The 23,106-nt window shown below is 46.5% G+C and overlaps 1 protein-coding gene across 1 annotated transcript in view; it reads left to right on the top strand.

The window, feature by feature from the left end:
- Positions 1-15,374: 15,374 nt before the first annotated feature.
- Positions 15,375-23,106, top strand: part of DNAJC11 (DnaJ heat shock protein family (Hsp40) member C11) — a 71,411-nt gene continuing 63,679 nt past the window's right edge. The window contains exon 1 of the mRNA XM_056865104.1: positions 15,375-15,472. Coding sequence (XP_056721082.1) covers positions 15,398-15,472 — 75 coding nt within the window. The 5' untranslated portion in view covers positions 15,375-15,397. The remainder of the gene's footprint in view (positions 15,473-23,106) is intronic.

Genomic DNA, 23,106 nt, shown 5'->3' with positions numbered 1-23,106 from the left:
TCCCTGCTGCTTCCCAACTCCTAAGCACTACTGTCTTAAGACCCCAGCCCAATAGCTGGCCCTGCCCTAGGGTTGCCAGGTCCCTCTTCATCACCAGCAGGAGGGTGGAGCCTGGGGAGGGTGGGGTTTAGGAAGGGGAGGGACTTCAATGCCATAGAGTCCAATTGCCAAACCGGCCATTTTCTGCAGGCAAACTGGTCTCTTTCAGCTGGGGATCAGTTGTAATAGCAGGAGATCTCCATGCCCTCTGGCCACCTGATCCCACTCTGCTCTCAGTCCTAACGGGATGCCTCTCAGCGCTGTTAGAGCTCTCTAAGCCCCACCTACCTCACAGGGTGTCTGTTGTGGGGAGGGGAATGGAAGGTAATTGTAAGCTGGTTTGATTCTTCCTTAAGTGGCAGAGAAAGTCAGTATATAAAAGCCAACTCCTCCTCTTCCTCCTCCTTATTCCACCCTAGCTGTGTGAATCAACCAGCTACGTCCAACTGTCGGGGGTGCTCTGGGCCACACCCCACCCACTGGTCAAACTTCAGATTGACCTGGGTCCTGTCCTGGGGTCGGCTGTGTTAACTCTTCTGCTCTAAACCCACCTCTGGCCCCCAGGGATGCTACAGACACCATAGAAGCCAAAACTGCCATTTTCTCCAGGGAATATCTGGAGATCAGCTGTAATTCCGGCAGAGCTCCAGGCCCTGCCTGGAGGTTGGTAACCCTAATTGTAGGCTTCCTGCAAGTATCAACCTGGTCATAGGGTTGCCAACCTCCAGGTACTAGCTGGAGATCTCTTGCTATTACAACTGATCTCCAGCCAATAGAGATCAGTTAACCCAGAGAAAAGGGCTGCTTTGGCCATTGGACTCTATGGCATTGAAGTCCCACCCCTCCCAAAACCCCGCCTTCCTCAGGCTCTACCCCAAAAACCTCCCACCGGTGACAAAGAGGGACCTAGCAACCCTACCTAGCCACCATAAAAAACAGGATGTCGAACAAGCTGGGCCAATGGTTTGAGCCAGCAGGGTTTTCCTGATGTTCTCCGACTGCCAGTGAAGCGAGGCAACAAGCCGGGGGACCACTGGTATGATTTCGGCAGTTGGCGACATTCGGCTGTCCCCAAAGATGTCCTTTTCTTGAAGCCAAGCAACACCTTCTTGCAGGCCCATTGTGGCCCTGCCCTGCTCAAGCCCTTAGGAAATAAATACGCCGCTTTGCAAGAAAGTGGTGATACGGCACCCTCTTATCAGCATCCCCAGCTGCAAAGGGAGCTTGCCCCTAGCAAAAATAAAAAGGCCACGTGGCACACATTTGTGGTTTTCCAGCTTGCTTTTAGCCAGCAGACAGCAGGATGGCCTTGAGCCTGGCTCATGAGCCGATCCATTTCAGCGAGGACGGGAAGCCAAACCCTTTGAGCCGCAGGGATGCAAAACGGAGCCTGGCATTGTGCGTTTGCGTGCCGTTGCCAACTGCTTCCAGAAATCACTGCCGGGAATTCTGGGTTACAAAACAAACAAGCACCCCCTCCCACCACAAGGATCCGCAACCAACTGAAACATTCTCCAGTGTATTCATCTGCCTTTTAACCAAGAGGCTGATGAATCTGTCCGATTTAAAGCCAGCATGGTGCAGTGGTTAAGAGCGGAGGACTCTGATCTGGAGAACCGGGTTTGATTCCTCACTCCACCACATGAGCGGGGGATGCTAATCTGGTAAACTGGCTGGGTTGGTTTCCCCACTCCTCCACATGAAGCCAGCTGGGTGACCTTGGGCTAGTCACTCTCTCTCAGCCCCACCTACCTCAGGGTGTCACACATGAACACATGAAGCTGCCTTATACTGAATCAGACCCTTGGTCCATCAAAATCAGTATTGTCTACTCAGACCAGCAGCTGCTCTCCAGGGTCTCAGGCAGAGGCCTTTCACATTACCTACTTGCCTAGTCCCTTTAACTGGAGATGCCAGGGATTGAACCTGGGACCTTTGCGTGCCAAGTAGATGCTCTGCCACTGGGCCACAGCCCCTCCTGTCTGTTGTGGGGAGGGGAAGGGAAGGTGATTGTAAGACGGTTTGATTCTTCCTTGTGATAAAGTCAGCATATAAAAACCAACTCTTCTTCTTCTTCTCGAAGAGTCTTACATCTGGACCAAACGTCTCCAAGTCGTCATTTTATAAATGGCCTCAGTGTGCCCCCTTAACCTTTCTCTCAGAGAAAGCACTCCCATTTTGGGGGGATCATCCTTTTCTGTATCAAAACAAAAGTTCAGCGGCACATTAAAGACTAACTACCTGGATCCCAGGATGAGCTTTCGTAAGTCACCCCTCTGGCATCGTATTTATTTATTTCATTTATTTTTCGTATTTCTAACCCTACCTCCCCGGCCAAATCTTCGGACAGTTCGCCAATTCATAGCCAAGGCCTATACTGTAGCTCAACGGCAGCATGAGAGCTATGGCAAGGCTGCTAGTCTGAGTCACTTCCCTGCTGCTTCCGGGTGCAAGTTTCCTTGTTTCTTACACCCAACTGCAAATATTTGTAAAAGCACCAATTGTGGAATAAAAACTGTTGGAAGTGAAGGACTTTGCGCTGTCTCTTAACCTCAGACTCCAGAGGGGGACAAGACTAGTGAGTCAGAGGGATAGAGGGGACAAGGCACCCTTTCTCTACTGCTCTGAACTATCCCTTTGATGTGTAGATTGCTATTCTTAGGCAAAACTTCCTTCCTTCCTGCTTCTTCCTCACCTCCTCACACACACTGGCACCTCTTCCCCATCTTGCCACCATGAGGAAAGGACGCACGTCCTGGATCTCCCTCCATCCTAGTTAGTTAGAATAGATTGGGAACCCTACTTTATCCTATCCAGAAATGGATTTCCTACAATAAATACAGTATATTGGAGGAGGAGGAGGAGGAGGAGGAGGAGGAGGAGGAGAGGAGTTGGTTTTTATATGCCGACTTTCTCTGCCACTTAAGGAAGAATCAAACCAGCTTACAATCACCTTCCCTTCCCCTCCCCACAAGAGACACCCAGTGAGGTAGGTGGGGCTGAGGGAGTGTGACTAGCCCGGTTCTCCAGATCAGACTCCACCGCTCCAAACCACCGCTCTTAACCACTACACCATGCTGGCTAGACAAAAGGCTCCTAGCAGTTTTGTTCCTGGAACAGAGGTTTGGATGAGCTTCTTCTGCGCACAATAGCCTTTGTGTACTCTGCTAATTTAGCAAGAATTTAGGCATAACGAAGCCCTCATAATCCAACAAAAACCCTGTTCCCTAGAGCAACCAAGCCATTGGGGACAGTCTCATTGTTGGCCAGCAATGTTGTTGGGTAAGATCTCAGAGTGAGGGGGCATGCCACAACTTTGCCTGCCCCCTGCTAGGGCTATGCAATTCCCTCAGCCCGGCTACAAAAAGAAACCAAATGTTACCATCACTCCAGGACACTGTTTTATGGGAAATGTAGGGCATTGCCATGGCAATCCCAAACCTCTGAACTTTAATCTCTTGTCTCTTTCTTCGGCTATTTTCCAAAGATCAAGTCACTTTGAAATCACTCTCTGTACAAGTGGAGAGAAAGACTCTTTCAGCATGGTATATAAATAACATGTTAACATGGAGATGACCTATCAGTTCTTGAAATATGAACAATCTATTTGCAGTTATGGACAGGTGAGGTAATGTCCTCAGCCCTGAGCAGCAACTGAGACATAGACCCTGGGGAGGCAGAGCTAGAAACGGTGCACATTCAGAGCGGAAGAACAGCACTCTTTCTTTGCAGAACAGTAGATCGTGAAGTCTGAGATAGAAGAAGACCTGACACCATCCCCCAACCCTGTCCTCAGGAGTTTAGCCAACAGAGTTAGTTGTTTGAGGTCTTAGGGGGAATATATAGGCTAAATGGCTAGGACTCCACCCACCTCTTCCTTGCCTGAGGTCCCAACAGACCCACCTGGAGACTACACAGGAGCAAATGGCATGGCCCCATTAAGCCCTGCCCACAGGATCTGTTCCACTTCACGATGAGTAGCCGTGTTAGTCTGCCTGTTGCAGTAGGAAAGGGCAAGAGTCCAGTAGCACCTTAAAGACTAACAAAATGTCTGGTAGGGTATGAGCTTTCATGAGTCACAGGTGAAATCAGGCAAATCAGGTGAAGAAGTATGCTGTGACTCATGAAAGCTCATACCCCACCAGAAATTTTGTTAGTCTTTAAGGGGCTACAGGACTCTTGCCCTTTTCTACTGTTTCGCTTCAGTTGTGCTCTGTAGTGTCATTGGAGCAACTTCTCTGCCACTTTTGGAGCTGTCCAAGGTCTGAAGTGTCTGCCTCTCTCTTCCTCACCTCCCTCATAGCTGGCCACCAGCCTTCTGCTCACAAACCCAGCTGCAGCTAAGTGACTGAACCTAGTCTCCACATGACCAAAGCAACCTAAGCAGGAGTGGTGGCGACTCTGCCCAACTACTTCCAGCCAACTCATCATTTCTCAGGGGAAGCAAAGAAGATTAAGATTTCTGCCCAGTAGATCCAAGGCAAACTGTAAGGTAGAGAAGCAAGGTGAGATTCCCTTTGAGTTCTCAGAAATTAACATGGATAAATAAGGCAGATCTGAGAAATGAGCAAGCGGCGGGACTGGCTGGGCCAGGGAACCAGGGAAAGTCTCATTACAAAGTATTAATATTTTAAATAAAATACATAATTAAATAAATACGGTTATCGATTGGTGTCTGGAAGCTGCATTGTTACATGTGTTCTCAGATAAAACTGCTTACAAGAAGAGGACACAGTTATGTTATTATACAATTGCGTGTCTTTGAGTTTCAGATGACATATGGATTATTCCTATATTTCAGACCAACAAGTCAGCCTGATACTCTCAACTTGATTTAGCTAAGGGCCACTCACTTGTTTAAAAAAAAGGAACCTCTGTAGCTGGATGGCCAGTCATAGAATGCCACGAGATATGACATACATAAGTCCACAAACCAATCCAACAGGTGTGCAGCCCTTTGTGGGGGTGGAAGATGGAATCCCATCATTCACTTGTTCAAGGCTGGTTTCGATCTCACTTGGATCCGTTTTTCCCACCAACCAACTGATCAGTGGGATTTTAGCTCTTTTAAAGGGCTGTGTGATGCGCTCTTGTGCTTGCACACAGTTAGATCAGGACCCCTGAGCAGCTGTTATCATACAGAATTCAAAGGGACCCCCATAGTGAGCATGCATACCAAAGGCTTGTCCCCCTAGAATCATAGAGTCAGAAGGGACCACCAACCCCCTGCTCAAGTCCAACCCCCTGCACAATGCAGGAAATCCACAACTACCTCCCCCCCCCCCACACACACACCCAGTGACCAGAAGATGGCCAAGATGCCCTCCCTCTCATAATCTGCCTAAGGTCACAGAATCAGCATTGCTGACAGATGGTTAGATAACCTCTTCTTAAAAACCTCCATGGAAGGAGAGCTTACCACCTCCCAAGGAAGCCTGTTCCACTCAGGAACCACTCTGTTAGAAAATTCTTCCTAATGTCTAGATGGAAACTCTTTTGATTTAATTTCAACCCGTTGGTTCTAGTCCGACCTTCTGGGGCAACAGAAAACAACTCGGCACCATCCTCTATATGACAGCCCCTCAAGTACTTGAACATGGCTATCATATCCCCTCTCAGTCTTCTCCTGCTAGATAACTGTTTGTTTGTAACACTACTATAGTTATTACAAGTCATAAGCCAACAACTGCAACAAACGTTTCTCTACTGGAAATCCTGGAGAGAGAGCCACTGCCAGTCTAGGTAGACAATACTAACCTAGGTAGACTGATGGTCTCATTCAGTATAACAGCCCATTCCTGAGCTGAGGCATATGGGGATGGCGCAGGGGCGCCTCTTCCTAAGCCAATCCCCGTACACCATTAAACAACAACAAAAAAAACCTTGCAGCCCAATTCTCAGGAATGGGCTGTACGACAGCTTCATGTGTTCAAGGAGGAGTGATTTCAGAGCTTGAGATTTGTTCCCCTTTACTGGGCCAGTTCAAGAGTGGTGTTGGGGGTGGCTCTTGTTGTCCCGTGGTTTGATGGGCAAATTCAGTATTGCCAACTTCTTATTCGGAAACAGGAAAAAACCTACTAAATAATGGGCGTGGGGATGGGAATCCCAAAACAAACTCCACTAAAAAGGTGGTGATGAACTGAATTAACACTCATTCGGTGTTGTGGTCTGCTGGTGTGTCATGGAATAGACATCAAGCCTTGGAGATGGCATCAGCCACTCCCTCGCCTTGGCAACAGACAGAGCAATTGATCCTCCCTCTCTTGTTTCTGCTGGGGAGTGGCCAGGCCCAGAGAACCAGAGAGCTCAATGCAAAATCACCACTGGCATCACCAGTCTCCAGCTGACTTGGCCACAGCCTGGTTCTTACTGGTCCTCAGCTGTCTCCGGACAGGTCTGCCCAGCCAAAATCTGAAAATATACATACCCACTGGACACTATTAGGAAAACAAAGGCCACACTGAGAGCCAGCGTGGTGTAGTGGTTAAGAACGGTGGTTTGGAGCGGTGGACTCTAATCTGGAGAACCGGGTTTGATTCCCCACTCCTCCACAAGAGCAGCAGACACTAATCTGGTGAGCCAGGTTGGTTTCCCCACTCCTACACATAAAGCCAGCTGGGTGACCTTGGGCAAGTTACAGCTCTCTTAGAGCTCTCTCAGCCCCACCTACCTCACAAGGTGTCTGTAGTGGGGAGGGGAAGGGAAGGTGATTGTAAGCCAGGTTGATTCTTCCTTAAGTGGTAGAGAAAGTCGGCGTATAAAAATCAGCTCTTCTTCTTCCTCCTCCTGAACACTAACTCACTGCATGACTGGCATTTTTGCCCCTCTGAATGCACTGAAAAGCCGCCAAGTTGAGTGGAGAAACCAGCGAGCTGGCAATTCCAAGAGGCCAGAGCGGCTGAGGGCCAGCAATGGAGACCAGCTCATGGGTCTGTGCTTAGCCTGGGTCTGGAACACAGAACAGGAGCTGAGGAGGGGCGGGATTCGAGTTCCTCAACAAGCAGGACAGAATGGCAGAGTTAATGGCACTGGATTTCAAGCAGATATGAAGACAGGGTGGCCAGCCTCCAGGTGGGGCCTGGAGTTTTCCCAGAATCATGACTGATCTCCAGGCTACAAAGATTGGTTCTGCTGGAGGAACGGGCAGCTTTGGAGGGTGGACCCTGTGGCGATACCTCCCTGCTGAGCTTCCTCCCTTCCCAAAATTCTACACTCCCAGGCTCTGCCCCCAAGTCTCCAGGAATTTCTTAGCCCAGAGTTGGCAACCCTACATGAAGGTGTGCTGAGAAGGAAGGGGGGGTCCCTCAAATTAACATTTGGCCCGTGACCTCTCAGCATCTTAAAGAGGAGATGCGACTGAACCTAAGAGCCACTACTTATATCTTAGGGCTGTGGGTTAGTGGTAGAGCATCTGCTTGGCATGCAGAAGGTCCCAGGTTCAACCCCCGGCATCTCCAGTTGAAGGGACTAGGCAAGTAGGTGATGTGAAAGACCTCTCTGCCTGAGACCCTGGAGAGCCGCTGGCGGTCTGAGTAGACAATACTGACTTTGATGGACCGAGGGTCTGGTTCAGTATAAGGCAGCTCCATGTGTTCATCTCACAGAAAATCTTCTGGCCCCTTACTGAAATCCCTGTTTCTTCCCAAATCTAAAAAAAAAAAAAAATGTTCCCTGGCATTATCCCTCCCCATCCTGGTCAATACCCTACCCGCTTTGCCTTTACCCAAGACGCCCCTGATGTTGGGCGAACTGGAAATTTCCCTGTTCAGCAGTTTTCTGCTTGCCTGGCCTCCCTCCCTGCCTGCCTGCTCTCTGAGTGTGCAGTAGGGAAAGCAGTGAGGGAAACGACAAAAATAGCCTTAAATCCCCGTCCGGACTCAATGACAGGAGAATAATAAAAAGATTATAGGTAATTTCTCCTTATGAATTATAGAGGAGGGCTCGGATTCAACAGTGGCACGCCGAGCACGCTCAGCGGCCCCCTCCCAACCGCGCCGCTCTGGTTCCGACCCGATCCAATGACCTTTGGGACAAGCAGGCTCCAGTTTATCACACGCTAAAGGGGGCCATTTCCCACACAAAGCCTCCAGCCCTTTTCTCCCCCCCCCCCCCGATGAGCACACGGCCCGGGTCACTGCGAAGTGGGGAGCAGAGAGGATAAATTGACTCCTGGTTTGGAGATAAGTACCGGCAATAATGGATTTTTTAGACCTCGCTTTGCCGCTGTGGTATAAATTGTTTTGCGACTCGGCTTTCGGTGGGGAGAAAACCGGGGTGGGGGAGGAGGGAATTGGCGAGGAGGGGCTGAAATATGAAGCGGGCCTTTGCCAAGAGTGGTGCCGCGAAGGTGCGTGAGAAAATTGTATATGGCTGTTCTCTCTCTCTCTCTCTCTCTCTCCCACCCCCCCACAACCTAATTTAATGATGTTTGGCACGGAGATACAAAGTCGCCTTTTCTCCTGAAGAGAAAGGAGCCCTAATAAACACATCACAAGCCTTGGCTGGGTTTGGGGCATGCTTTTTCCTGGAGCGCAAGCGGGCTCTGAATGGCCCTAGTCAAAAACTGCGTGCAAAGGACAAATGTGGGACGGAGCACCACGGCACAGCTTTCCCCTGCTCGGATGCTAGTGGCAGCTCTGGGGCGTTGTTGAACTGCGCAACCCGCTTTCCTACACACTAGGAAGCTGTAAAGCAGGAGTGTCAAACTCAATTGTTACAAGGGCCGGTTATGAAATTAACGTTACTTGGTCGGGCCAGGCCATGCCTTGCCCGACCATATCGAGAGCGGGGAGGGTGGCTGCCTCGGTTGGCTCGTGGGCCGGATAAGAGCTCTCAAGGGGCCGGATCCGGCCCGCGGGCCTTATATTTGACACCCCTGTTGTAGAGTCAGCCCTTTGCAGAGCCAGTCTTCTTGCAAGAAAGCGCAGGGAGATTGGGGTGCCTTTTGTAAGAAACGGGTTCTTTATATACAGACAGAAGGAAAGCAAGCATAGGTGGGTACTGGAGAGCCAGCGTGGTGTAGGGGTTAGGAGTGGTGCACTCTAATCTGGAGAGCCGGGTTTGATTCCCCACTCCTCCACATGAGCCGCAGACTCTAATCTGGAGAACGGGGTTCAGTTCCCCGCTCCTCCACATGAAGCCTGCTGGGTGACCTTGGGCAAGTCACCGCTCTCTTAGCGCTCTCTCAGCCTCACCTACCTCACAGGGTGTCTGTTGTGGGGAGGGGAAGGTGATTGTAAGCCTGTTTGGTTCTTCCTTAAGTGGTAGAGAAAGGCAGCATACAAAAATTAACTGCTGCTACTCCTTCTTCTTCTGTAAAAAGGCATTTGAACCCACTGGCCTGACAGTCTGAGGAGGGGCCATGGCTCAGTGCCAGAGCATCTGCTTTGCATGCAGAAGGTTCAATCTCTGGCATCTCCACTTAAAAGGATCAGGTAGAAGGTGACGTGAAAGACCTCTGCCTGAGATCTTTGAGAGTCACCAGAGCTCGGGCCACATCAGAACTCAGCATGTCTCACCTCTGGGCTCAGTGGACAAGGCTTTTAAGTGCAGTTGCGTTTCAGATTCAATTTAAGAACTGACCCTTCTGTGGAAAGCTCAACCTGTGGAATTTCCACCAGTTTAACAAGCTGTCCAAGGCACATTGTCAGGAAGAAAGCAGGAGACACAAGAATAATACTTCACAGCTACTTTATACTCTACCTTTTTTATTTACTTTATACCCCTCTTTTATACCCCAAAAGAGATCCAAAATGGCTTAAAAATTACCACATTCGTTCCATCTCCGTTTTATCCTCACAACAACCCTGCAAGATAGACTAGGCCAAGAGTGTGTGAATGGCCCAACCTTTTGGCCTGAACTAGACTCTGAAAGGTGACTTGTAATCTAGAAGTAAACACAAAAAACATCTAAAACATTAAAACCTGAAAAGCATCAATAATATTGTTGAGATAAAGTAAGATAAACAGCGCCCTAAAATGTTCGAGTTCCCCCAAAAGCTTTTACAAATAAACATTTTTGCCATGCCTAAAGGTGAAACTGGTGAGCCTCCCTGAGGAGAGAATGTGAAAGGACGGGGGCCACCACTGAGAAGGCCCTGCTTTTTCTGCTACCAGACTAGCCTCTGATGGCTAGGGCGCACATTGAGACCTCAGATTATCTGAGCATGTACGTGGATGTTTATGTGAGAGAAGGCACTCTGGGTAGTATCTTGCTTCCAGGCCATTGCTGATGGGGCTATGACCCCCTACTACATTTGTAGCTCGGTCTGTGCACTGTGATATCCCACTGTGCTCACTAGACTACCAGGGGTTAGGATACAGCAGCATAAGTTCTAGGGTTGCCAGGTCCTTCTTTGCCACTGGTGGGAGGTTTTTGGGGTGGAGCCTGAGGAGGGTGGGGTTTGGGAAGGGACTTCAATGCCATAGAGTCCAATTGCCAAAGCGGCCATTTTCTCCAGGGGAACTGATCCCTATCGGCTGGAGATCAGCTGAAATAGCAGGATATCTCCAGCTAGTACCTGGAGGATGGCAAGCCTAATAAGTTCTATGGTGTGCTTTCTAGGTGTGGCTATTGTGAACACAGATTTGCGTCTGGAGGAAACAACCCTCTCTAGAACTCACTGATACAACTGAGGCTGTACTCTCAGTTACTTTCGAGTAAGCACGCCCAGGATCAGGGTGTTAGCAAACCCCATTTCACGACCGTGTAATTTCGCAAAACATTTGCAGAGTATAAATTATAGAACAGAGAGATTGTAAGTAATCTTCCCGGGGAAGGACACCCAATTTAATTAATTAGAACTTGCCATATAATATATATGAGAGGCAGAAATTTACATGAAAATCACCTTTCCAAATATAGGACGGCAGGTATGTAAACGTACCCAAAGCAATTAAGCAAGGAGACAAAACGGATGCTGCCTCAGCATGTGGGCTGTGCAAATAATGAAAAGGTGTTTATAAAATGCGCGGCGGTAATGAGAAAGACCTTCCGCCATCTGCAGAGAAGGGCAGACAGGGAACGGGGCTGATAAGTGTTGGACGGATCGCCGCTGAAGGGGAGGGAAAGGGTGCCGCCTGCAGGCAACGAGCAAGCCGGGAGAAAGAGGTGCCCACAAGGACTAGTTTATGCCTTCATTTCCCAGAGTGTCTCCAGAGCCAGTGTGGTGTAGTGGTTAAAAGCAGTGGTTTGGGGCGGTGGACTCTGATGTAGGTTTAATTCCCCACTCCTCCATATGAGCGGCGGAGGCCAATCTGGTGAACTGGATTTGTTTCCCCGCTCCTACACATGAAGCCAGCTGGGTGATCTTGGGCCAGTCACACTTTCTCAGCCTCACCTACCGCACAGGGTGTCTGTTGTGGGGAGGGGAAGGGAAAGTGATTGGTGAGCCGGTTTGAGCCTCCCTTAAGTGGTAGAGAAAGTCGGCATATAAAAACCAACTCTTCTTCTTTCAAAGTGGCGGCAAGTGTGAATCCTCACCCTCTTGGGCTGTGAAAAGTATGGGAGCAAGATATGGAAGATATGGGACGTGAACAACTGGGTAGGATTGGGTTAGGTGCGTGCGTGTACACGGCCACAGAGCAAGGATTACATCTTCTTTCTGGGGTAGCCAGTGTGGTGTAGTGGTTAAGAACGGTGGTCTGGAGTGGTGGACTCTGATCTGGAGAATCGGGTTTGGTTTCCCAGTCCTCCATATGAGCGGCAGAGGCTAAACCTTGTTTCCCCACTCCTACACATGAAGCCAGCTGGGTGACCTTGGGCTAGTCACACTCTCTCCGCCCCACCTACCTCACAGGGTGTCTGTTGTGGGGAGGGGAAGGTGATTGTAAACCGGTTTGATTCTTCCTTAAGTGGAAGAAAGTTGACATATAAAAACCAACTCTTCTTCTTCTTCTAGATGAGGAATTTGCTGTGTTTCCATGTAGTGATGAACACAGGCATAGACACCTCCATGGAGGAGAAATCTATCAATGGCTACCAGCCATGGTGACTAAAGAAAACTTCCACATTTGGAGGTAGTAAACCTTTGAATACCAGCACCAGGAGGCAACATCCGGGAAGGCCTTGGCCTCTTATGCCCCTAATAGATTATGAGTCTTCTTCTTCTTCCACATTTTTTTTGAGTTTGCTAGACTTTGAAAAACGAGCACATTCTTTTTCTTGAAACACAGAGGGTAAAGTGCTGAGGTTTCTGTTTCTCTAATTTAACCTTTAACTCCAAGATGGCTGCACTGTGGCTCTTCACTACAACCTCTACACCTTGTTGTTGAGTGGTTGGCCACTGTGTAAGACAGGATCCTGGATTAGATGGACCACTAGTCTGATCCAGCAGGGCTCTTCTTATGTGGGCCACTGATTTAACAGCCACTGTCTGTCCTCTGGGAATTTTGGAAACTAGGAAGGTGTTTTTAACAGAGTTCTCAGTGACTTCCACAAACTACAATTTCCCAGATTCTTTAAGGGAAGCCATCCCTGTGACATAGAACCAAGTATTATGGAACATACTCTAATATGAATGGTCCAGACAGGCCTGATCTCATCAGATCTTGGAAGCTAAGCAGGGTCAGTCCTGGTTAGTTCTTGGATGGGAGACCACCAAGGAAGCACAGGGTCGCTATGCAGAGGCAGGCAATGGCAAAAACCCCTCTGAACGTCTCTTGCCTCGAAAACCTTACAGTGTCGCCATAAGTCGGCTGAGACTTGATGGCACTTTCCACCATCATCATTCTGGAAAGTAATTACAGCTACTATTAGAGAAATACCGAGTGTTCTGTTTGAACCAGAATCCCCCCCCCACACACACACACGGTTTTCTAAAGAATGATGTATCTCCCTGGCCTGCCCCCCAGGAATTAAGCATTGTACAGACAGGCGGGATGGTTTACACTACATATTGGAAGTCGTTCACTTCTCCAATCATACTTAAGGAGTGGGAAATATTTACTTTAGTGGTTAATGGCATATAGGAAATCTTTAAGGAGTGCCCAGAAGTTGAATGAAATCTGGTCACCATTGATCTCTTACTTTTAAAATGAATTTTTCTATATCAAATTCTAATATACTTTGGCTAAATTGTATTTAGAGTTGAAGAGTACAACTATCAGGAAGAGAATGCTTTATTATGTTTGATTTGTTTTTTTACAATCTTTTGTGACCCTCAAGTCTCTTTTTTGGTAATCTTTATATATAATAAAATTAGATAATTCAATGCGATTGTAGAGTAACTACGTTCAAAAATCTTTTACCTGCCTTTTAAAATGTATACTAAAGTTGTTGTCTAGTGGCAGGATTCCTGCCAATATTTTCAATACATACGAAGTGGTGATTTTAGGTCATGCAGACTCTTACAAACACAAACGGAACAGGCATTAAACTGGAGTTATTAATCCAGAATAAAGTGTGCACTTTTGTGAGCTGGTGGGAACACTGAGGGCCCTTTTATGGCATAATTGAGGAGTCTGTTGCTCTTGCCTAAAGGGGCAAAAGCCAGTGTGGGAACCAGCGTGGTATAATGGTTAGTCAGATCTGGGAGATCCAGGATCAAATCCTCACTCTACCATAGAAGCTCAGTGGGTAACCTTAGGCCAATCACACACACTTTCAGCCTAACCTATCTCACAAGGTGGTTGGGAAGATAAAATGAAGGAGAATGGTTTAAGCAATTTGGCTTTGGGTTTCCATTGGGGAAGAAGGTGGGGTATAAACGAAGTAAACAAATAAATGAGGTACCTTATATTAGGCTGGGGGTGCAGAAATGTCAAATCCATTTGCAGAACCCCTTCTAAGTGCTACATTTAGAGACGGAACTGAGACAGAAGCAGGGTGGGGTGATATTGTTCTACATTCACATTGTGCAACCAGTTTATGGTGAGTTTTAAGGCAGGAGAGCAGCAGAGGTGGTTTGCCATTGCTTTTATCTGCATAGCAACCCTTTTGTCCTGGTGCTCTCCATCCAAGGCAAACCCTGTCTAGCTTCCAAGCTCTGACGAGATTCAGCTAGTCAGGGCTATTCAGGCAGCTAAGTCAATGTAGCCTGAAGAATTAACACAGAGAAATAGGAATTCCTGCATACTTTATTTTATGCATTCGCTGCTCTATGCATATGAGCTGTCCTTTGTTTTTTTCAATGTCAGTTAAGTAGAAGAAGAGTTGGTTTGTATATACCAATTTTCTTAACCTTTTAAGGAGAATCAAAGTGGCTTACAAGCTCCTTCCCTTCCTCCCCCCCCCCAACAGACACCTTGTGAGGTAGGTGAGGCTGAGAGACCTGAGAACTGTGACTAGCCCAGGGTCACCCAGCTGGCGCTGGCTTCATGTGTAGGAGTGGGGAAACCAACCTGGTTCTCCAGACTAGAGTCCACCACTCTGAACCACGCAGTGTTTGACATCAATTACACAGCCACCGTGTAATTACAGAGCTAGCCTGGTGTAGTGATTAAGAGCGGTGGTTTGGAGCGGTGGGCTCTGATCTGGAGAACCAGGATTCCCCACTCCTCCACATGAGCGGCGGAGGGTAATCTGGTGAACTGGGTTTGTTTCCCCACTCCTCCACATGAAGCCAGCTGGGTGACCTTGGGCTAGTCACAGCTCTCTCAGCGCCCTCTACCTCACAGGGTGTCTGTTGTGGGGAAGGGAAGGTGATTGTAAGCCGGTTTGATTCTGCCTTAAGTGGTAGAGAAAGGCAGCATATAAAAAACAACTCTTCTTCAACACCTGAAGAAGTGAGCTGTGGCTCACGAAAGCTCCTACCCTGCCAGAAAATATTTTTGTTAGTCTTTAAGGTGCTACTGGACTCTTGCTCTTTTCTACTACTGCAGACAGACTAACACGGCGACCCACTGTGAATTATCTTCTGCACCTGGTTTGCATTATTTAACCTCCACTGCACAGCCATGCCTTTATTTGCATTTATTGGGCATAACCGGCTGCACGTCCACGCCTGCCTTTTCTTTTGCATGGTTTATCTTCCACTCCAAGACACAAGATGCTAAGGAAAGAACTGGAGCAACTGCAATAAAGAGCGCCCATGCGCAGTAGGACGCGCGCGGAACCCTCTTCGGAAACTCGGGGCAGACGTTCTGCTCTATCCGCGCATGCGTCCCCTGCACGCCTTCCCGTCGCTGGAGCGCGTCCCTCTCGCTCGGCGCGTGCGCGGCCTTTCTAACCCCGCCCCCCCTCTCGCTCCACGTCCCTCTCGCTCCACGTCCCCCTCTTCCCCACCGCGAGACATGTCTCCAGGGGGCGCTATTGCAGGCGGCCTCTCGCGCTTGTCTTTTCGTTCCTAGATCGCCGACGGCGGCCGATGAGCCGCGGCGCTTCTCGCGCAGGCGCCCCGAAGGGTGAGAGGTCGGCAAGATGGCGGCCGCCTCCTCAGGGGATGAGGTGCCGGACAACGAGGACTATTACTCGCTGCTGAACGTGCGGCGGGAGGTGAGGCTTGGGGGGCGGCGGCGCCTTCACCCTTCGTGGCCAGTGTGAGGGGCGGGATGGGTTGCGGCGGCTGGGGAGAAGGGCCATGGCGGCCGCCGCCGCCGCTTCATTGACCCGCGTGGGATGCTGCTGTCATCAGGCCGCCATGCAATCCAAAGGGGGCAGGGGCCTCGGGTATTGCACGAGGTCACGCTGCTGGATGAGGCGCCTCTTTTTTGCCCCCCCCCCTTCTGCTGAGCTTGTCAGAGATGAATAACCGCCCTAACCGCCCTTGAGGAGCGTGTCCATTGGGGGGGGCTGTTTGAGCTATATATAGAAGCGCTTCTTCGTTGCTTTTGTTGTCTGGAGGTGCTTATCTCCTCTGTCAAGTTCTGCGCCCCCCCCCCTCCAAAAATGTTTAACTCTTTTATTTATATATATATATACACTATATATATATATATATATATATATATATATATATATATATATACACACTATATATATATATATATATATATATATATATATATATATATATATATATATATATACTATATATATATATACACACACACACACACATATATTATTATTCAAACTAGTTCACATTCTATTATGTCATTCCATTCATATAGTATATACTATAAACAGTTTCTATCTTATCGTTAAACAAATATATATAATTGACTTCCCCTCTCCCCCCCGTCCATTTGATATTCTTATATCTCTCTTTGTATTTAATGTCTAATTCATTGTAATAAACCACCTTAATCATTTTCTTAAACTCTACTCTTTAACGTTAGTATCTTAATTACTTCAAGGAATTTGAATTAGATCAAAACATATCCCTTAATGTTTCCCAAATTAAGTTCATTTACAAAGTATGTCGTCCATGCCTCCCATTCTCCCACAAATTCAGCATTTTCTTTTTGATTTATTAATGCGGTAAGTTTTGCCATTTCAGCCAGTTCCTAAGAATGTTTAACTCTTGATGCCCAGGCAACGCTGGGGGCTGTCACCAGTTTTGCTTGGCTCATCATGATGGAGCGATTGTGGTGTTGCTTCAGCAGTATGGAGAACGTGAGAAGTAGCAATTTCCTGAAGCTTGGTGTATGGGACAGGGATTTGCCCAACTCTTCCAAACTAGGAAGAGCGTGGGGAAATGGCCTCAGCCTTCATACTCCTCATACTGAGCTGAGGAGGGATTTGCAAAACAACAAGAGGATTCTCTGCTTTGCAAGCCTGCCTGGGGTTTAATGGAAGGTACAGAAGATTGTACTTCTCCCAAGTGTGAAAAGAAGAAGCGATCACCTCAGTTGCCTTCTTCTCTTTTGGCTATAGGCTGAAGAGAAAAAAAAGCCACTTTCTTTTAAGTTTGCAGTCAGGTTAATGGATATCAGGCAGGTAGTATATTTTCCCCCCTATTTTTAAGGGGATTGCACCCATTGGGGGTATTTTGGCAAGCATTTTTTCTTTGTACTTGGGTTTGATCTTTGGTGCTCCAAAATCTGTTTTGGTGCTGTAGTGAATGACATGCCCCCCAACTTGCTATTGATGGAATGATTAATACCCAGCTTTTAAAAATTGAGATCCATTCCCAAAGTGGTTTAAAACCATCAGTTAACAGTCTTAATAAGGTTACTAATAATAATGTTTTATAAAAATAAATTCAAATGAAACTTACCTTAGCCCATCCATAATGGGGGAACATTAAAAGCAGTAGCTATCAAAATAAGCAGTTAAAAATTGTAAAAGACAAGAAGAGATTAAAAATGGAAGAAATAGAAGACAAAAAAGAAAAATTGGTTGGAAAACACTGGAAAATTCAGCAACAAAACCCACAAATAATACATGTTAAACAGATAAAATACTTTTCATATCTATAATTGTATTGGCTAATCATGAGTGATTTTTTTCTTAGTGCAAAGGTCCAACCTCTCTCAGCGGAAACATGGAGCTCCCAAATCCTATCTGTACATAATTATATAAATAGCTTGTATTGACTGTTCATGTTTTGAAAATTCATTTGTCCATTATTAGCTGAACTCTTTAATAGAATTTCATGAAACTATGAACCATCTGTAGATATAAGAGAGAATCTCTCTCCTAAGAGTAGATAAAACTCAAGGCTAGCTGCGAATCCCTCAGGTCCAAAATCTGATCTGCATTGAAATATGATTGGGGTCATTTAGCAGTTCTTTTTCTGTCATCAGTCTTTTTGGAGGGCAGAATCCAAAAGCTGTTGCTTGAAGACTTTTACTGTAGCCTTTGGCTTGTAGGTTACCTTAAGGTTCCATTGCATCTGGGAGGGGTCTTCTGGAGGTTTAAGGCAAAATGCCATTGGTATGCTGGTGACACAGCTCAATTTCTCTTTTCCATCTAATACCAGGGAGGCAGTGAAAATAATTAACCAGTGTTTGGAAGCAGCAAAAAACTGGTTGAAGCTAAATAAATTACAACTTAATGCAGACTAAATAGAAGTACTGTGGGTTTGGGAGCAAGGCTTATACGGGAATAGGTGCACAGCCTGTTCTGGATGGGGTTACTCTCCCTCTCAAAGAGCAGTTATGCAGCTTGGAGTTGTTCATGGATGCCTCACTGGAGGGACAGTTAGTTTTCCCCCAGGTCAGACTTCAGACAAGAGCTGCAGCCATTTCTGCATAATATTGACCTGGCTACCATCTTGTATGCCTTAGTAATATCCTGGTTAGACTACTGTCATGCATACCAAGTGGCACTGCTCCTGAAGACAATATGGAAACGTCAGCTGGTGCAAAACTGGAGTACTGACTGGGACTTGATTTGAATGACCATTTCAGACCAGTGCTTTGCCATCTACAATAGCTCCCAGTTGGTTGCTGGGATTAATTCAACGTGGTCTTTTAAATGTTTAAAGCTCTAAATGGCTTGGTCACCCGCCCCCCATCTGAAGGATTGCCTCCTCCCATATCAGCCTGGCAAACCTTGAGATTGATGAATGGTGCCTTCCCACAGGAACATACCGTATCTGAAATAAGGTTGAGTGGGGGAACTGCAGTGCAGCATTTTTATCATTTATGGAATCCCTTCCCCTAAGAGGAGAGATTAGCAAAATGAGTTCAGGCCTTCTGGAGTAGATTGAAAATGTGTTTGTTCTGAAAGGCTTTTGAGGATACTTTTAAATATGATTGGTGTTTATCTCCCAAATTTTACAACTGGCTTTTACTGTTCCCCTGTTTTGCCAATTGCTTGTTCTATTTTAGATTTTTGCTGTTCTGTTTTAATTTGGTGGCAGCATTTACTGTTTCTGGCTCTTGTTATGCTGCTCCTGTTTATTGATATTATCTGCTTATGAAATTTTAGTTTGGCTGCGTGGGGTTAAGACTAATATTGTCTGATATTTATTATTATGTGATTTTATTCTTCTATGAACTGCCCTGAATGCACTTACCAGGACAAAAGCTTTAATAATCCAAACTACGGCTCATATTGACATTAAAACTAAACTCCATATTTTTACATCTAGGTGAAATAATCAAATAAAACAAATGGAGCTCACAAGTGAATGTATCAGATCTGAGTACTAGAAGAAATTCTATTAAATCCATCCTTTTTTGTGCCTATAACATGGGAAACTGGCAGGGTAGTTGTCTAGGTTAGCTGCTGGGCTCTCCAAAGTTGTTTAAAATCTGATCCATATGAAGAAGGTTAACTTTGCTCTGAGAGCTTGGTGTAGTGGTTAAGAGTGGCAGACTCTAATCTAGAGAACTGGGTTCGATTCCCCACTCCTCCACATGAAGCCTGCTGGATGACCTTGGGCCAGTCACAATTCTCGCAGAACTCAGCCTATGCAGAGGCAGGCAACGGCAAACTACCTCCCAACATCTCTTGCCTTGAAAATCCTATGGGTTTCCCATAAGACAGCTGTGACTTGACGGCACTTTCCACCACCGCCATTGCTCTGCATTCCCCATGATTGTTGTTAATTTTCTGCATTAATGGGTTATCTTCCTTCTCAAACATGGTATTAATTTAGACCACTGAAAGACATAGCTAGCGCTCAACCTGTAACAGTTCATTCAGACTTTTCAGATTTTGATAAGGGATAGGAATATGATGGTTGTGTGGTAGCCGTGCCTGTGTTGACTTTACAAGCTTTGCAGCCTTGACCTGAAGAGTTTATGTGGTGAAGATCTAATGTTACAAGCTGTTCACAAGCGAGGCTATGCTGACTCTGAATCTGTGCCTGTAACACATAAAGGCCTCGGTGAGGGTAAATAAACTCAGGCTGAATCCAGACAAAACAGAAAATATGCTGGAAGGTGGTGTAGTTGTCCAGATGAAGGGGGCGTCCTTTGTGACCATTTTGGTACAGGTTATCTGCCTTGGTTCAGTGCTTTGGGAATCAGGGTTTCCCCCCACCCCCACTTCTCCATAGATTCGTGGTGCACTGTACCTCCTACGGTTGTGCCAGCTTTTCTTCAGTCTTTCTCAAACCTGGTTTGCCTTGAGCTTTTGGGAAAGATTGCAGTAAAGCCTGAATGGCTACTGTATGGGTGGGGAAAATTCAGATTCCTACCTACGTGGCAGCCATTTCCCCTAACCTTGTCTCCACAGCAGTCATTTCTCCCCCACTGCCTCTGGGGGACTTTAAAAAAGGCAGCACTAGAATATCATTATATCAGTATAACGTTATGCCGACATGCGTTCCAGGTTCTGTGAACTTCCAGCTTTCATTAGAAATGGTAAGTCTAGCCCCTTCGCTTGCACAGATATAAGCAGAAAGGCATATCTCCTCAGTGGAATGGGCTAGAGACTGTTTTTCTAACAGTTAGAGCGGTTCCTCAGTGGAACAGGCTTCCTCGGGAGGTGATAAGCTCTCCTTCCCTGGAGGTTTTTAAGCAGAGGCTAGATCGCCATCTGTCAGCAATGCTGATTCTATGACCTTAAGCAGATGATGAGAGGGTGGGCATCTTGGGCATCTTCTGGGCATGGAGTAGGGGTCACTGGGGGTGTGGGGAGGGAGGTAGTTGTGAATGTCCTGCATTGTGCAGGGGGTTGGACTAGATGATCCTGGTGGTCCCTTCCAACTCTTATGATTCTATGACATTAAAAAAATGAAAGCTTGGAATTTGGTGAACCTAGTACATGTATTGGTATAATGTTATATCAACATTGTAGGGGTTGTTTTTTTGATAAATTGCAAAAGCCCTGGTGGCCCAGGGAAGGAGGGTGGCTGCTCCTGGAGGACATGGGGCAGGGAAGTAGTGGGAAGCCCCATTAGAAGAAGAGTTGATTGTTATATGCCGACTTTCTCTACCACTTAAGGAAGAATCAAACCAGTTTATAATCACCTTCCCTCCCCCTCCCCCACAACAGACACCCTGAGAGGTAGGTGGGGTGGTAAGAGTGTGACTAGCCCAAGGTCACCCAGCTAACTTCATGTGTAGGAGCGAGGAAACCAACCTGGTTCACCACATCAGCAACAGGGAATACAGGTTTGCCCATCCCTGTGTGGAAAGCACCTGGTGCTCCTGGATTCCCAGGTGGCAACAGTGGTCCAGGGAGCCTTTTATTAACTTCTGTTGATTCCCTGGTTGCACCTTCTGCTAAAATACCAAGACCTGTTAACAAAGTCTGTGTGGTCTTGAGGTTAAACTATTCTACCACCTTCTGTGTGGGACTCCTCTTAAATATTATTCAAAAACTTCATCTAATGCTGAATGCAGCTGTGTGGTATAAATAGGCATGGACATTTTACACCAATCCTGAAACAGCTGCACTGTTTCTCTGCCAGGTTTAAGGTGTGGTTCTTGGTGTTTAAAGCCATAAATGGCCTGGGCCCATCGGACACCCACCCTGTGACTGAGCCCTTCTTAGCTTTTCATCTCGCGGGTAGACCTCCGCATATTACTTTCCCCCTAACTTTCCCAGGAGCTTCCAGAGCTTAGTCTGGACCCATCTCCACGTTCCTTCCTTCCGTCTGTTTTACAAGGGCTTTTAACTGTGAAACTACTGTTGTAATCTGAGCGACTGATCGAGCTTTTACACCATTTTTATTTCCTGCTGTCATTCTCTGCTGAATCCATCTTTTGGTTTAAACCCACAGTCATTTATGATTTATGGATTTTATCTGCTGTACGCTGCTTTAGAATTTTGAAAAATGGCTAACAAGTCTAGCTAGCTAAATTTAAAAAAAGTGGAATTGTCACTCTTTAGGTGGCAAGCAGAGCAGCGGAAAGAAGTGAGATGTTTTTATCCAGGCTTGTACTTATTTTATTGATGATCTTTCTTTTCCCCAGAAGGGCAGTAGACTTGTTTGTTGGGTTGCCGTGGCAAGTAAGAATCTCCTCCAGGCCAAGAGGCTTTTGTAAATTTGGGGAGTTGGTGGTTTGTTGTTGTTGTTCCTGATTTACAAATGACTAATATACAGTTGTTTGCACAGGCAGGCTGGTAAACAGTTTTGTGGGTTAGGAATTTCTGCGGGCATATTAGCAAGGCTCATTTTTATTTCTTATTTGTCAGATGGCCTTCTTTTCTTTGTCCTACTCATGACTGTTAGCAACTCAAGCCACATTTTAGTCCATGCCTAATGTTGGTCTTTGAAGAAGAAGAGTTGATTTTTATACCCCGATTTTCTCTGCCTTCTAAGCAGTCTCAAAGCAGCTTACAATTGCCTTCCCTTTCTCTCCCCACAACAGACACCTTGTGAGGTATGTGGGGCTGAGACAGTTTGGAAAGAACTGTGACTGGCACAAGGTCACCCAGTAGGCTTCATGTGGAGGAGTGGGGAATTGAACCCGGTTCACCAGATTAGAGTCCGTTGCTCATGTGGAGGAGTGGGGAATCAAACCAGGTTCTCCAGATTAGTTGCTTGTGATTTGAGCATCGTCAGATGCACAGTGTGCCAGAAGCTTGTTTTTAGAAAATCTCGTGGTCGGCTTTGAGTTCTTAGCTTTGTCTTGGTGCCAGTTTTATGCCACTCTGCCTGTTTTGGTCTGGCTCCCTTTCTTGATTGAGCATTGCCAGTTTTTGATGGCAGCTGGAAAATTAAACTGTTTTTTGTTGATAAAGCCGTGATTGGCAAAATAGGTTCTGATTTTTTTTACTTAGCAAGTTTTTATTTGAACTGTAAACTAGCTTTACCTTGATGAAGACTCACACACAGATCAGGTGTTAGAAATACTTCCTGGAGTGTAGGACATTCTACTTATTTTCTGATTTCTGTGCCAAACATCCATGTGAGTTGGTCATAATTAATCCTATTTTATTGATGGGAAATCGAGAGCAAGAGACTGAGATGGGGTTTGAACAAAGGCTGCACAATCCAACTTTACACAGGAATCCAATTGCATATTAGAGACTTATTCAGCATGATCTTCTGTGAGTCAGAGCTCACTTCCTCAGATGCATGGACGTGTACATTCACTAGACCTGGTTAAATACCCTCCATCATGATATGTTTTGATTGTTAGCTGCCTTTGTGGCCTTGATTGGGCAGAACAACAATGTACAAATTTTATAATTAGATAGAATTTACTTTACTTTATTGATACTGTTCATATGGCAAATTCGGCCATGAACAGTGTCATACTAAGATCAAAATTAAGGGAAAAGATAAGTAGATTGAATAAATAAAGGGTGTGTGGGGCATGTTATAAACAGAGTTAGTG

Source organism: Euleptes europaea, chromosome 19, assembly GCF_029931775.1.
Source record: "Euleptes europaea isolate rEulEur1 chromosome 19, rEulEur1.hap1, whole genome shotgun sequence".
Classification (NCBI taxonomy): domain Eukaryota; kingdom Metazoa; phylum Chordata; class Lepidosauria; order Squamata; family Sphaerodactylidae; genus Euleptes; species Euleptes europaea.
The sequence above is the reverse complement of the archived record's forward strand: the minus strand, read 5'-3'. Positions and strand labels throughout refer to the sequence as shown.